The sequence below is a fragment of the Micromesistius poutassou genome, assembly GCF_964030765.1.
Source record: "Micromesistius poutassou genome assembly, contig: SCAFFOLD_4570, whole genome shotgun sequence".
NCBI classification, from domain to species: Eukaryota; Metazoa; Chordata; class Actinopteri; order Gadiformes; family Gadidae; genus Micromesistius; species Micromesistius poutassou.
In genome coordinates this window covers 1,238-17,825 of record NW_028177068.1, presented here as the reverse complement: position 1 = coordinate 17,825, position 16,588 = coordinate 1,238, and the positions used below count along the sequence as shown (strand labels likewise).

At 46.6% G+C, this 16,588-nt stretch overlaps 1 protein-coding gene across 1 annotated transcript; it reads left to right on the top strand.

The window, feature by feature from the left end:
- Positions 1–2,509: 2,509 nt before the first annotated feature.
- LOC311376782 (amine oxidase [flavin-containing]-like) lies at positions 2,510–16,381 on the top strand (the record flags this gene model as incomplete). Its single annotated transcript, XM_084491254.1, has 14 exons — positions 2,510–2,604; positions 2,713–2,850; positions 7,030–7,134; positions 7,782–7,873; positions 8,616–8,757; positions 9,572–9,721; positions 10,770–10,929; positions 11,098–11,194; positions 11,328–11,381; positions 11,853–11,910; positions 12,041–12,138; positions 12,349–12,460; positions 13,383–13,445; positions 13,579–16,381. Coding segments are annotated over 14 exons (1,520 nt in total), but the record flags the coding sequence as incomplete, so codon positions are not given.
- Between the last annotated feature and the right edge of the window lie 207 nt (positions 16,382–16,588).

The following is a 16,588-nucleotide window of genomic DNA, read 5'->3' as shown; positions in this document are numbered from 1 at the left end:
GTATGGAGCAAAGAATACAAAGCACGGGTCTAATCTTGGATGCAAAAAATTGTAGACCATTGTTCAACGTCCGACCCGACGCTGCTCAGTTGGGCCGCGTAGTCTCCCAATACCGGCACGAGACACGCATCGTATGAACGCTGCTGTTCGTCACGCGCCACAGACTCCTCATTCCGGGTCCAATGATTGGTTGTTTTGCACGTTCAGAGCCTTCAGTTGCCTTCCAGGGCTGAATTTCAATGTGCCCCTTTCTCCAGCTTGGGCGGTGGACAAGGGGGGATGGCAGCATAACAATTAAAGAAAAAGCCACGAAAAAACACTGTGCCGGGGATAGATTTAAGAAGGAGGGGATAGGGAGCGATACATAGTTGGTCTTAAAACCAACATTAGCCCTTTTTTTTTAGAGCATCTGAGGTCGGGGTTGTGTGAGAGAGAGAGAGAGAGAGAGGTAGAGAGAGAGTGAGTAGGGCCGGGGCATTGAAAACATTTACACAGATGGGAGGCCTCTCCCTCTCCCTCTCTCCCCCCCCCCACCCACCCCCCCACCCCCCCACCCCCACTCTTTCTCTCTTGCGCCACCTCTTGCGTCTCTCTTTCTCTTTCTCTCTAATTATCTCAACCCCATTCTCTCTCCACCTCACTTAACTTCTCTACTTCTCTCTACCTCACTCTACCTCTGTCTCCTTCCACCTCTATTTCCAGCCCTCTCTCTGTCTTGCTTGTCGCACTACCTCTCTCTCTCTCTCTCTCTACCTCTCTCTCTCTACCTCTCTCTCTACCTCTCTCTCTCTCTCTCTCTCTCTCTCTCTCTTCTCTCTCTCTCTCTCTCTTCTCTCTCTCTCTCTCTCTCTCTCTCTCTCTCTCTCTACCTCTCTCTCTCTCTACCTCTCTCTCTCTCTACCTCTCTCTCTCTACCTCTCTCTCTCTCTACCTCTACCTCTCTCTCTCTACCTCGCTCTCTCTACCTCTCTCTCTCTACCTCTCTCTCTCTCTCTACCTCTCTCTCTCTACCTCTCTCTCTACCTCTCTCTCTCTCTACCTCTCTCTACCTCTCTCTCTCTACCTCTCTCTCTCTCTACCTCTCTCTCTCTCTACCTCTACCTCTCTCTCTCTACCTCTCTCTCTCTCTACCTCTACCTCTCTACCTCTCTCTCTACCTCTCTCTCTCTCTCTCTACCTCTCTCTCTACCTCTCTCTCTCTACCTCTCTCTCTACCTCTCTCTCTCTCTCTCTCTCTCTCTCTCTCTCTCTCTCTCTACCTCTACCTCTACCTCTCTCTCTCTACCTCTCTCTCTACCTCTCTCTCTCTACCTCTCTCTCTCTCTCTACCTCTCTCTCTCTACCTCTCCCTCTGTCTCCTTTATGTCCTCCAGCTTCAGAGTGAGAGGGGGGCAGGGCTGACACAAGCCAGAGCGCTTCAGACGGTATCTGATCGCGTGTGGGTTAGGAAAACCGTGTGCACCCATGTTTTGTGGACTATTCCCCGAAAGTTAAATTGAATTCCAGTAAAGGCAGCGGCTTGGCCGAGGTCTGTGTGAGAGGGGACAGACGTGGACCCGCTCTGTTAGGAAAGCATTCAGCTCCCTGCTCCTCACGCTCGCTCTGTCTCTTAAAGAGCCAGTTAAGCCCAAACTATGATTCCCCAGTGCTGTAATTCCACCGGCTCTTTGAAAAGAGAAAGAGTTTCAAAATATCAGGGTGCTTTTCACACCTGAGGTTTTCTTTTAGAGGCAAAGCAAAAAATGATTTTGTATATGCTTTCTATAGTTGTTCGACCATCTTTTTACGTGTTAACCTCCTGATTAAACCACGTCTTCTAATCCAAAGTTTGCGTATACTTGGCTGAATATATGTTTATCATATTTCTTTTGGGCGGGATATTGTCCTACATTCAACCCAGAATTGCATTGTTTTTTTATCTACACTTTGGTCGGCTCCTATTCCCATTTCTAGCGAACCGAACCACAGTCAACTTTGAAGCAGACACAGACCCCTGTTTTTCAGCAGTTTGCTCCGCACCAGAGTTCAAATGAGCGTTTACACAACCCCAAGTGAACCGAACTGTACAGGGAAACGCTTCAGGATTAGATTACAACCAAAGGTGTGAAAGCAACCTAAAACTAAAACTTCTGAGGTATTTTCTGGTTAAAAAGAATTTCATATTCAGCGGCATTCAGTGTGTTACTGTTTGATTCCAGATACATGCTCTGAACTTAAGCTACTTCCCTTAAACTGTTACACCCGAGCTAACATCAGCCATGGAATGCCTAAGGAATTGGCTTTAGTCACAGTTAAGTGCATGAGGTAATGGCAACAAACGTTTATCTTACCGACATCAAGCTTTTCCAAAATTGTTGTTTGGACATGTTTGGAGATCTTCCTTTATCTATTTTTAGTGTGAATCACTCAGCAACAGTGTGTGGAACGTGTTCTGTACATGCCTGTCTTAAAGCTGCAGTGACAGTTGACCTGTGTGTGTTTTAAGTCCATGTTCTGGGTCTTCCCACAGGCCTGAGTGCTGCCAAGCTGTTGAAAGAAAGCGGGCTCAATCCACTGGTTCTGGAGGCCAGAGATCGTGTCGGTGGAAGGACCTTCACCGTCAGGGTATGGTACACACAGAAGACATGCAAAAATCGCCAGAAAAATAAAGTTTGGGCCAAATTATTAACAGCTGCTTACGTTTTGTGTTGGCTTTCCCTTTGCGTCCCACAGAACAGGGAGACCAAATATGTTGACCTGGGCGGGGCCTACGTCGGCCCCACTCAGAACCGCATGTTCCGATTGGCTAAAGAATACGGCGTGGAAACCTACAAGATCAACGAGAAGGAGGATCTACTGCACCACATTAACGTGAGTAGCCCGGAAATATGGACCCATGCGATTTTGGACGACATGCATTGTTTTCAGTTGCGGTTCCTTGTCTCTCTGTAGGACGTCGCTCTTGATTTAGCCCAACCTCCAGTATGTCGTGATACATAGGATTAGACTCCCAGAAGACGGCCTTGGGTGTTTGCAATGATAACAATTGACCACTTCCAGTACATAACAGGCCATGTTACAGGAAATGCATGGCTATGCCCTCTGTCTGCTCAGACATGAGGGCTGACAGACGGAGACGTGAGACTAGTCTTTAGGTCACTAAACTAAACCTAGCCCTTTTTTAGCAGGCCGTGTCATTTACGTCCATCTCCTTTAAGAAAGTAAAACTTTGGGGTTTGTGTGAGGGTTACGAAAGAATACGAAAAAATTCAGATAATTACAAATATCAATGTTATTTACTTTCCAGCTGGCGGGCGTGACTGTTTGAAGCAAATGAAGAATAAACGGCTTAGTTATTTACAATCACCAAAAGGATATCAAGCGTAATCATTTACATTGAGATCCATGTGTTTGTGGGACGGAGATGCCATGGTTCATAACCAGCCGCTCCCCCCCCCCCCCCTCACTCCAAAGCATTAGTGAGCCGGAGATACCGATCGTAGCCCGCGGTCGGCACCTAATGTGGTTCTGGCTCCTCCGAGTGGTGGAAAGGAGACGGGGAGAGTCCTAGAAGGAGCGCCGGGCCCAGCAGGCCCTCTCCTCTCTCCTCCTGGGCCGCCTGCTCCTCGCCTCCGTATCTCGTGGAGCCTGCCGCGCGGCGGTACTTAGGGGATTCGATTAGCTGCTCAGGCCTTATGGATACCCTGACTATATATCCTAACTTACTTATACACCGCTGCGCCAGAGTAGGGGATTAGCAAACTGAAACAAGGCCCACCGGACTGTTTCAATAACTGTTACTTTGACGTTGGATTTGACGTTTGCGTTCCTTTTACTTTCTTACTGCCGGGAACAGGTTTGTACGGCCTAGTCCTATCAAACAACTCACTATATTCACAAAGCTACAACAATGCACATCCTTTTCATTAAAACAGTGGCCGTCTTGTTCCATTGAATGCCCATATTGATTCAGAACAGACAGTATTCAGGCGTCATTTGATTTTGCATGTGACTTTAAATCAGAGCAGGGAATAAGGGCAGATTGTGTGGGAACATTTCTACATTTCTCGTTTTCACTTCTAGGTTTTTTAACGTATTATTGACTCTGGCCGCTTTGGTGGGGTGTGGAATGCTACTAGCATGGAGGCTAGGGAAGGGGGGGGTTGTATGTTTGGCGCTTTGGCGGAGAAACTAGCAGCCCAGCCTACGTAGCCTCCAGAGAGATGTTTCTGTTTGGTGAGAGTGGCGGTCTGTTTGTGAAGCGGGGCCTCCCCCACACATCCATCTCTCTAACCTCTTTGCTAAGACGCACACACATAAACATTCACATCAGAGGACTTGCTCCAAGACACAGACGCAAACGCAGATAAACACACACACACACACACACACAGTTTCCATGGCAGCATTACTCATCAAACACTGTATCTGGTTCTGTCAAAAATGTTTGTGTGTGTGAGTGTAGGCGTGTGTGCGCGCGTGCGTGTGTGTGTGTGTGTGTGTGTCTCTGTCTCTGTGATGGTCTGTGATTGTCAATGCATGTAAAGATCGTTGTGAGTCCATCTTCGGGATATGTATGTGTGAGTACTCTAGAGTGAGAAGAAGCGTGTCCACTGGTTTTGGTTTAATACCATTGTAGTGTTATCTCTATATTGGTAGAACAATTAGCAGAGGTTTTTTTATTCATCAGCATTTAGTTTCACTGGCATATATTTCTGGGGACGGGCGAGGCAGCTGTCACGCCTGTTACCTCATCAGCTAAATATGATCAGCCGACAGACAGGTGGGCCAACAATCTAAAAATATATCCCGGCATAAAGTTAATCAAGCAAGCTGTTAATACACTATCACACTATCATGATTTTCCGAGGAGCCTTTGATTGCTTTGGCATCTGAAGCTAAAAACATACGCACGGCACGGGAGCGCTTGCCATTTCACTGACAAAGCTTATTCACTTGGAATATTCGCCATGAAGTACACACTGGTTTGTACGACTGTGTGTTTGTTCAGAGTGGGAGCGATCAAGTGATTCAATAGCCCCGGACAGCATTCCGTTCAAGCTCAACACAATGACACCGTATGGACCCGTCTGGACGCACCCTTACAAAAACGTCCTTCTTAATGCGTAGACACACAGAACAGGTCTTTCACATGAGCGTAGCGTAGTGTTCTCCGTCAAAATGCACCGCAAGGGAAACCACATCACGGAGCACACACACACACACGTGACCCTGGTTCCCATGTCGACGACGGCAGCAATAACGTTCCCATGGCCGGCCCACGTGGGGCGCAGGCATTGCGTAATTAGGGTTAGCATCCATGCAAGCCGTGGAGCTAATCAGCTTTTCTATAGCGGACTTTGATCCGAAAAGGCCGGGGCCTGGTTTCCCTTATCAGCAAACTACTGCCTAATAGACAGATGTCGCCGTTTGGGCTGCAGCTGCCTCTTTACTAATGAGGTGTTCCCGTCAGGCCCAGACAAGGGGGCCCTTATATTAAACACCGAAACAGGTATCAGCGATTCAGGAAGAGTCAGAGAGAGAGGGTGGCAGGGGGACGGGGGGGCTCTCTCTCTCTCTCTCTGCCTCTGTCATTTCGCTCCACCACCATCGCCATGGCGACAGACCTGTTGCTCCATCTCCAGCAGCGGGCATTACTGAGCTTAAGATAAGGATGACCAGGTTCTTTCGTTAAAGCTATACACATAAAGCCAGACGATAGCCAAGGCACAATGAATTGAATTTCTGAGGGTTTCTCCTCAGATCAAAGAGCCCGGTACCTGGCACGATATTACTTGACACATCCTGTTTTGATTCACGTAATTCAGCAGCCAAATGACCTGACTTTATTTAGTCTTCATTGAAGTCTCCAAACAAACACATTTACAGAGCCACTGAGATGTTTGCAAATAAACAATCAGCGATATACAAGTAAGCCCTCTCACCCTGGCCAATGCACAGGCCTTTGTGTGTAGAGAGAGACACTGTACAAAGAAACTGGTTGTACAAGAGTCTAGACCATTGTCTTGTCGATGCTAAATTAATGGGTTTGAACTTCTAACACGGAACACTTCAGAGTTCACACTAATAAATGAACACTACCTTTCATTTACAATGATGATAATATCTTGGAAAGCTCAACACTGTTCAAATCTCCACATCGGAATGTGCTCCTTCATGTTCTATATATATACCCCTATAAACCTTTACTGCCATGGGTTCAAAAGCTATCCAATCTCGTTCTGTTCGCCCTGGGTTCACCTCAAATTACATCAGTAAAATCTTTGGCTGGCTTGAGAAATAAGTCAATGAAGTTCAAGGGCGTTAACAATTTAGAAACTGTGTTTGTCAATCTTTGCAAAGATAAGATTGTTTAAATGTCAGGAACTATTAATTTATGAACTATTAATGGTAATTCTGTAGTAGCGTGTAAAGGTGCGTTCACGGTCATGGTGATAATGAGACGGCTCGCCAGTGATGACACTCACGATTACGCGTGTTCCCGACAGCGACCGTTCATGTGCACCGCGTTGGGAATCTGAGAGCTTCTCATCAAGTTCTTCACAGCAGGGTTTTTTTTTTATCCAATAAAAAACTGTCAGAACTAAACAGAACAGAGCTGGTTTACCAGTACACAACGTTTAAAACTGAGCAAAGTCGATGCCAACAGACCGTTACGTCAGTCAAAAGTAAAATATGTGATGTGATGCTTGATTCTTTTATATTAGCAAAACTTTCATGTTCCGTAAACCATACGTCACCAACTGGGCAACTCTGTTAACAAAATCTGGCCCCAGTTTGCCGAACGGAAGTAGAATCATCAGAGCGTCACGAGGTGTCGTTCACGAGAACTTTCCGACGTTGCGAAAATGTTTTCCCCCATAATTCCCAGCGATGTGAACGCACCATAAGTATGATGATGATGATGATGATGACGATGACGACGACGATGTAAATGCTGATGGCAACGGCGGTGATGATGAACACAACGATGACGACACCCACACACCGATGATGATGATGGTTATTTTCCCCGTTTGTGCTCAACAGGGAAAGAGCCGCGGCTTCAAGGGCTCCTTCCCGCCCATGTGGAATCCCTTGGCGCTAATGGACTTCAACAACCTGTTCAAGAAGATGGATGAGATGGGGCAGGAGGTAGGCCACGGCCGGCTCCCTCCGCACACACACCTCCAGTGTCCTCTGTTGTTCTGAACCCTTCACTGGTTTTTACCTTGATTTGATTTTTATTAGGAATTTAAGTAGTACAAACAACTCCCAATGAGTATCAAATATACAAGACAGTAATCCCAGAGGATAGCACTTAAAAGCATTATACTTAAAACACTGATTTCCAAAGTGGTCCTCGATGGAAACAAACAATACATGGAAACAAACAAATCGATCAAAAAACAACATGTAACAACATAACCCCACTAGTCCCCCATGCCACCCCATGCCCGTGGTTCAAAGTCCCTCCCTTCAACATGAACCATCAACCCTCCCACAAAGCCGCCTTAACGTTTGTTTAAAAATCGCCCTTGTTTGGCTTTGTTTAATATGCAGCGGCAGGTCGCTCCACAGGGAAATCCCAGTATACAAAAACGAGCTTCTTGCTGTTTTCCTTTTAATACGAGGAACACTGCATGACATAAATGCTTGCTCTTGTGTTGCAATTATGTTATGGCTTCCAACCATATCGATTTGATAGTTCATATATTCTGGGGCCCTTTTTGTGAATTAAATCAAACGTCCGGTTACGTCTCGTCTCTCTCACGTCGCCCTCTGTGCTTTGCGGTTGCCAGATTCCCCGGGAGGCCCCCTGGAAGGCCCCCCATGCTGAGGAGTGGGACAAGATGACCATGGAGGAGCTCTTCAAGAAGATCTGCTGGACAAGGTAGCGCCGGCGTTGCGCGGCCAATCGGGAGTGTTTTGCACACGGCCTAGTGGGCGGGAACATCCCAAATCCACTCCTATGACCTTTGACCTCTGACCTGGGGGCAGGGCAGGTCACGGGTGGTAGTGTTTGACTCCCAGCCGAAAGGTACCGGGTTTCGATCTCGGATGCCCCGAAGCCTGCAAATTGAGCTGCGGACATCTTGAGATTGAACCTGGGTACCTGTTCCTCCTACTTGATTTGATTTGATTTGATTTGAAAATGTAATTTCAAACATGCAAGAAACATGTCATCAAATGACAAGGCTTTATTTTTCCTTTTTTTTTTCTCAACACATTTGAAAATGAGTGGGAAGTATACGCTTGTTTAATCCCACCCCCTTTCATTAAATCATACAATAATTATAAACTACTACCTGTTTCCTTTACTTTAAATTAAACTTGCAATTAATACCTGAAAAATAATTATGTAATATTAAAGTTGCCCACTTGGAAGCACAAAACATATTTTCTAAAGCTAAGTAAATACAGTGCATAATATATAGCATACCTACATATACATATATATATACGTACAAATACATACGCAGAAATACACGTGAATTCATACACACGTGCACATTATACACAGACTTGGTCCTTAACAACGTGAACGTGAAACCGCTGCACGTCTCCATTGATAAATACGTCAAACACTCATAGACGGAGTAGCTGACCTTTGACCTTCTCCCCCCCCCCCTCAGGACCGCCCGGCGGTTCGCCACGCTGTTCGTCAACGTCAACGTGACGTCAGAGCCCCACGAGGTGTCGGCCCTCTGGTTCCTCTGGTACGTCAAGCAGTGTGGGGGCATCATGAGGATCTTCTCCACCACCAACGGAGGACAGGTGTGTGTGTGTGTGTGTGTGTGTGTGTGTGTGTGTGTGTGTGTGTGTGTGTGTGTGTGTGTGTGTGTGTGTGTGTGTGTGTGTGTGTGTGTGCGTGCGCATGCACTTTGTGCCTGCCAGTGCGTGCGTATACTTTTTTGTGTGTTTGCGTGTACATGCCCGTGTCTTTTTCTCTGCCTAGATCCCATAGATTGATGGATAGATATGGATAGATAGATGGATAGATTGGTAGATGGACATCCACCCCCATCCCTCTTTCAATCAGCACAGCATTACCCTACATTACCCCAACATTCCCTCTTTCAATCAGCACAGCATTACCCTAACAATGGCGTCTTTTTGGAGCCCTGGGAGAGGTCATTCTTCTGCAATACTTTAAAAGGCTGAGGGTTCCTGTTGCCATGACCACTGGTGAAATGTGGGGGGTGGGGGGGGGCTGTGTTTTGGATGAGTAGAACATGTCAAGCATCCCGTGTCATTTCCTGTTTTGTAGAGTTGAAACAAACGGGCGCCACTCAATGTGGGAAAGCGTTCAGATAATGTACACAGCAGGAGTTATTTATCCGTACATTGTAGTTGTTGCTGTTTGCATGGAAACTATTTTCCTCTTCTATTTTAAAATATGTAAGAAATATATATGTATATATTTTAGAATTACAGGCTGGATTTTGGTCCATAGAATGAGGCAGAACACACACACACACACACACACACACACACACACACACACACACACACACACACACACACACACACACACACACGACATTCGAATGACACACTTCACTAACCAATCAGTTTCTCCTCCTGGCAGGAGAGGAAGTTTGTGGGGGGATCCGGCCAGATCAGTGAATGCATGGCCAAAGAGCTGGGTGACAAGGTGATCCTGCAGTCACCTGTCTGCAGCATCGACCAGAGTGGCGTCCTGGTTGCTGTGGAGACGGTGGACAAGCGGACGTACATGGTGAGTGATTTAGAGCGAGGTATGGTGTTTATCATGCAGAGTGTGCACATGTTGTAACAGCCTTCTAATGATCACAGTGGGCTACCTCGGTGGTGCTCATGACACCTTAAAAGTCTTCAATAACCTGGAGTCATTTCGAAAAAGTTTTTTTTTCGTATCCTTATTCATCCTTAGGTGACTTGCAGTTTTTAATTTGAGCACGTCTTATTACAAACCTTTTGAAACAAACTATATTGCAAAGGTTGAACAGATTAATAAATGAGGTCTGGTGGATTCAAATGGAAGAAAGCCCTTATTAAAATGAATCAGTCATCGGATGGAGGCAGGTGTTAACTTTGGGCGCTGGTTGAGAGTGAGTCCGAGTTCCGTCGGCGTGGGGCAGCACCAGTGAAGGCCCTAAGTGAGGCCGGGAATATTCAAAGCATACGATACGAATTCTAAATAAAGGGCACAAGGGTTAGTGTTGACGTTGAAACGAGGTCGCTCTCTAAGGTCTACATTTAGAGTATGTTTTGCGGTAGTAGCGGAGGAAGGGGCAACAACAGCAAAAGCTGACCAGCAGAGTTACATGGGTTTGTAGGAGCCAGGAAGCAGGAAGCAGACAGGTCTGCTGGTGAGAAGTATCACATGACTTTCACGTTGATGTCAGCAGACCCCCCCGACAAAGGAGTGAGGTCAGGGGTCGTCAGGATCCCGGTAGCAGAGGTTTTACACCATGTTGTCTTGTAAATAGCTGAATGAGCAGTGTAATGATCTCCTAGTGGCCGTCCTCAGCCAACACACATTTACATTACGTTTACATTGTCCTCTGCCGCCACCTAGAGGTCACATTTCTCCTGGAGAAATGATGTGGCTGACTCTGCATGGGTGTGTGTGTGTGTGTGTGTGTGTGTGTGTGTGTGTGTGTGTGTGTGTGTGTGTGTGTGTGTGTGCGTGTGTGTTTGTGTGGATGCATGGGTGTGTACATGCGTGTTTGCATGTGTGTGTGTGTGTGTGTGTGTGTGTGTGTGTCTGCCTGTGCTTGTGTGTGGTTGCGTCGTCCTTCCAGGGTAGTTATGTGATCGTGGCCACGCCCCCAGCCCTCAACCTGAAGATGCACTTTAACCCCGAGCTGCCGCCGCTCAGGAACCAGCTCATCAACCGCGTGCCCATGGGCTCGGTCATCAAGTGCATGGTGTACTACAAGGAGAACTTCTGGCGGAAGTTGGGTAAGGATTAGGGGCTGGACCCTCCTGCATGAGACACTCTGTGACATACCGTGAACTGTGAAGTCCCCTGTGTGTGTTTCACACTTAATAACGTGTGTGTGTCCGTGTGTGTGTCCATGTGTCTGTGTGTGTGTGTGTGTGTGTGTGTGTGTGTGTGACTATGCCTAGGCTTCTGCGGCACCATGGTCATTGAGGACGAAGAAGCTCCCATTGGCATCACGCTGGACGACACCAAGCCAGATGGGAGCGTCCCAGCGATTATGGGGTGAACACAACTCATTTGGTTCTGGTCTTATAACTGCCGAGCCGTCTTGTGTGTTTAGCAGCGGTCCAGGACATGGTGTGAGGAACAAAGTTAGTCATGTCTCATGCTTCTGTCTCTGACCTTTCTCTTGTAGATTCATCCTCGCCCGCAAATGCAGGAAGCTTTCAGTCCTGAGCAAAGAAGCAAGGTAACGGAAAGACGTGTTCCCACAATGCTTCACTCTCCGGTCTGTATACTGTCTTGGTTATGGAAATGCTTGAGTCTAAACTGTGTGGGTCTGAACTGTTTTGGTTTAAACTGTGTGGGTCTAAACTGTTTTGGTTTAAACCGTGTGGGTCTAAACTGTTTTGGTTTAAACCGTGTGGGTCTAAACTGTTTTGGTTTAAACCGTGTGGGTCTGAACTGTTTTGGTTTAAACCGTGTGGGTCTAAACTGTTTTGGTTTAAACCGTGTGGGTCTAAACTGTTTTGGTTTAAACCGTGTGGGTCTGAACTCGGGGTCTAAACCATACCGTGTCTTGACTGTGTGAGAGTCAACAGCCTGTGTCTAAACTGTGGGTCTAGACCACATGGGTCTAAACTGGGGTTCTAACCATACGTTGTCTAAGCGGTGTGGGTCCGGAACAGCCTGCGTCTTCAGCTGTGCGTGTTGTGTGCAGGTTGAAGAAGATCTGCGAGCTCTTCGCCAAAGTGCTGGGTACCGAGGACGCTCTACACGTGAGTTCCAGAGAGACCTCGTGTGAGCATTGCGATAAACAGTGACACACGTTTGGATAGGGCTTGATGTGTGTGTGTGTGTGTGTGTGTGTGTGTGTGTGTGTGTGTGTGTGTGTGTGTGTGTGTTCAGCCTATCCACTACGAGGAGAAGAACTGGTGTGAAGAGCAGTACTCTGGAGGCTGCTACACTGCCTACTTCCCTCCCGGGATCCTCACTCAGTTTGGCCGGTAGGTCAAGGATCAAGTCTGCTAGTTATTGGGTACCATCACCTCATGCCAACCCTTCAAGGGGACAAAGTACACCACCTGGTGTGAGTGTGATTAGCCATTACAAGCCCCTTCTGTCTGTTCATGTCTTTTGCCGTTCACCCGAAAGACTTGTTCAATGCGACGAGAGCTCCATGCTTTGTGCATGTGTGTGTGTGTGCCTCTTCCCAGGGTGCTGAGGGAGCCGGTAGACAGGCTGTTCTTTGCGGGCACAGAGACGGCCACGGAGTGGAGCGGATACATGGAGGGGGCCGTCCAGGCTGGCGAGCGAGCTGCCAGGGAGGTCAGCGGACAAACGGACGGACACCAAACCACTGTTGTGTTATAAGATGAAACGAGACTAGAATCTCCACCAGAGTCACACCACAACCAATCATAAGCCTCGTGAGGCTGTCCTGATCTTGCGAGTTCACATCCTGTTGCTCTTTGCAAATCAGTTTGGCCCCCGTTGAAAGCCTTTTCCAAAAAAGATAATAGGACCAATCAGTGCTCGGGCGAGGGATTTTCAGTTCATGTCAAAGCACAGATCGCTGCAGTGGGCCAATTTAAAAATAATGGTGGCGCCCGAGGAAAAGGCAGAAATCTACAGAGTAAACAAAGAATGTTTGTATAAAAAATAGACTGAATAATGTTTGAAGATGGAAAGAAATCAGGGGATTGCTTTGCTTTACTGCCAACTGGATTAATCTAGAGCTAGGAGAGAAGGACGTCACTCAGTTATTTAATCAGATTGGCAGGAGATCTTTTGTGTAACTGTACGGTCAGACCAAAAGCTGTAAAGCGATACGAGCGATAAATGCCCATTCACTTTCTATTAGACATGGGCGAAAAAGCGATAGGAGCGATACAACGCATGAGCGATAGCTATAAAGCTGTACAGCTGTAAATGAGAGTTGAAAACGGCTCAACTTTATGCAAATAGCTATCAGCGATTTAGCTGTAAATGACCCAACAACCAATCAGAATTTATTGAGAATTATACGATGTACAGTAAGGCCATGGCCATATTTGGATCTCAATTGCTGCCCAACCAAGGCCAGACTGATAAACATTGCGAAACGCAAACTTGAATATCTGAATGGTCTCAAAAGGCAACAGCAATTCCCCTTTGCCCTCTGGTTAAATATGACTTAAATTATGTTTTGTGTGTTTGACATATGATGTGGTGCTTGGATATATTTCTAAACACAAATCTTCCATTGCAGATCTTGCACGCCATGGGTAAAATCCCCCAGAATAAAGTCTGGCAAGAGGAGCCTGAGTCTTTGGTAAAGTGCCAGTTCTGCTGTGCATTGAACACGAGCACAAATCATCACAAAAAAGCTAATAAAAAAAAATAAAGATCTAAACAAAGCAGCTTCTTGACGGATCTCCTGGGGTCTCCTTCTTGTGCCCCTGCAGGACGTCATCGCTCTCCCGTTCGAAGAGACCTTCATGGAGCGCCACCTGCCTTCGGTGGGCGGCTTCCTGAAGTTCCTGGGATTCACCGCCTTCCTGTCTGTTGCCACGGCAGCCGGCCTGGTGGCCTATAAGAAGGGGTTGTGCCCCCGGCGTTAAAGGCAGCTCAAGCCCCTGCTCCCGCTCTCCTGCCTCGCCTTACGCCTCTGGATGTCCCGACGTGGGGTGCACCTCAACCGACGCCATTACCCTCTTACCGTACTTCTTTGGTTGTGGGCCGCCCTGCGGAATAAATGAGTGAAGTACGTAAAGGGTATCAGGGCATCGTTTGAGACTCACCCCACGCGTCCCCCCGGGAGTGAGACTGTTCCACTTGTGTCACAACACTGATCTGTCAGCGCTCTAGTGGCGGTCTATCCACGATGGAGAGGAGAGAGAGAGAGAGAGAGAGGAAGAGAGAGAGAGGAAGAGAGAGAGAGAGAGAGAGAGAGAGAGAGAGAGAGAGAGAGAGAGAGAGAGAGAGAGAGAGAGAGAGAGAGAGAGAGAGAGAGAGAGAGAGAGAGAGAGAGAGAGAGAGAGAGAGAGAGAGAGAGAGAGAGAGAGGGGAGCGGGAGGACACAGACAGAGAGAAAGATGGAGAGAGAGTGGGAAAGGGGAGGGACAGGGAGAGAGAGAGAGAGACAGGGGATGGGGGGAGAGAGAGAGAGAGTAGGGATCCAAAAAGGGATTGAGGAGCTGAAGAGAACCGTTGCCATGGAAACTACTGATTTTAAGAAAATTCCAATCGTCTTTCGGATTGTCATTGGGAATCAGACATTCAAATGAGTTATTAAGGGAGCAAGGGGTGGGGTGGTCCATTTAAAACGTCACACATTGCCAATGCATTCACAGTGTATGTAACTCGGTAAGAGCGTGCTTGTATGTACCACACTCATGTTGGGTGTGTGTGTACACCTTCTGAGCGCCAATGTGTGCGTGTGCTCGCGCATTGGGTTCCCGCGCGTGCCTATGGGTTGTTTGCCCTCATGCACACGTTGCGTCTGGTCACCTGGGTGCCTGATCCAAACAACAGCAGGTTAGGTTAGACCAGAATGGTGCCAATGTCCAATACAAGATGACTGAGAATTTCTTACTGTGGTTGGAATACTAGTAGTAGGTCACTAGTAAGCTGCTGTGGGTGGTTACTGTAGGAAGTTGCAAAACATCTTAAAGCATTTGATTGTATGTTCTGCAGAGTAAATGAGACCATATGCTTCTTTTAGTTATTTGGCTTTGGCTTTTTGTTTCTTTCTTTTAGCGGAGGAGGGTGGTTTGTTCAGTGCTAATCAGATATGAGATATATGCATTGATGAGACGTTACGTTAGTCGGTTTAGGTTTAGAACAACCCCGTTCGTATATGCGTCATAAACAAATTGTGTTACATTGTGTTACACAATGACAGTAGTTCACGTCTATTGGCTGATGCTCTCATCCTTGTCTCTGTGTCTCCTATGGGGCTGGAGTTAATCTGCCGTTTTGTTTTCCCTTATTATTTGAGGAGGAAATGACCTGCACTAGTCAATAACATATAGCTTGAGTCCAAACAAAATTATAATTTTTCCTCAGTTTTTGTCTTTTTGGAAATAAAAGATAAATGCAGAAAATAGACAAAACACCATAGGTGTTTATCACTGAAGTACTCCTGAAGAATAATAATTTTTTTCTGCATTTTAATTTGCATGTAACTTCCAAAACATTCCATGATGAGACGTCTTGTGATTTTTTCCATTCTTTTTAATCATTTTATTATATTTCTTTGTTGAAAAGTAAAAAGGAAATATGATCCAGTCAAGTGCAACTCCTCAATACACAGATATATATATATAATCAACTGCTGTGCGCTTAAAAAGCTACAGTTTGAAGTTTGAAGAGTTTTAATGTAAGTCAACTGTGTGTGTGTGTGTGTGTGTGTGTGTGTGTGTGTGTGTGTGTGTGTGTGTGTGTGTGTGTGTGTGTGTGTGTGTGTGTGTGTGTGTGTGTGTGTGTGTGTGTGTGTGTGTGTGTGTGTGTGTGTGTGTGTGTGTACACGCACACACTTGTGTGTCTGTGTGTACACGTGCAATTGAAGGGATCGTGTGTGGTTTATCCCTAAAGAAAGATGTATATTGTGGGTGTAGTAGCTGTGCCTTAATTGAAGTCGTGGTGTTGTGTCTCTTTCTCTGAAGTGCCTGTGTATCCTCAGCCCCGCCCGAAACCCTTCCTTTAATGGAGGTGACAGGTCCCATCAACCAGTGATTGGATGATGAAATACCAAGATGAACAAAACAACAACCTTTAGTTCATACAGGTTAGGTTCTAGTATCCGTTCTGTCAACGTTGTTCACCCGAGCAGGTAGACTCAAAGACACTCACCTCCGTTTAAGCAAAGGTACATGCGTGTGTTTCTGTGTTGTTGTGATCCATATGCTCGATTCCATTACCAAGCCCTAGTGGTACTTTGTGTTATCCCTCACTCGTTTGCGTTCGCCCTTCAGTTCTCAAAGGCGGACTGGGGGCTCCGGTTTGTACACCAGGATCACCATTGAAGGTCCATATTTACTGTAAGGAATGAATACCAATAACACAAACGCTAATTAAACTATTGATCCTCATCTGATTGCTGTAGCTCTCGGATCCTTGTTTTCTGTCCTCGGTAACTCTTCCAACTCTAGGCAAACAAACTGCACCCCTTGAACGGATGCTTTGATGTCATTGTATATTATAACTCTTTCACAACCACGAATCAACCTTCAAAGTTCAAACAGTCAAATAAATCTTTTACCCGTACTGCGCTTGTGTGTTCGTACCTGCTTTGTTGTATTGATTGATGCGTGGGGAGAGGGGATATCAAAAGCTAATGTTCCGGGCTACCATGGTTATCTGTATGAATGGCAGCAGTGTGCTGCTAATGCAAACAGAAGGACCAGGCTAGACATCAATTGCTTCGGGTAAAAGGCCTTCTCTTATCTCGCTGGGGCCCGAGGATGTTATTAA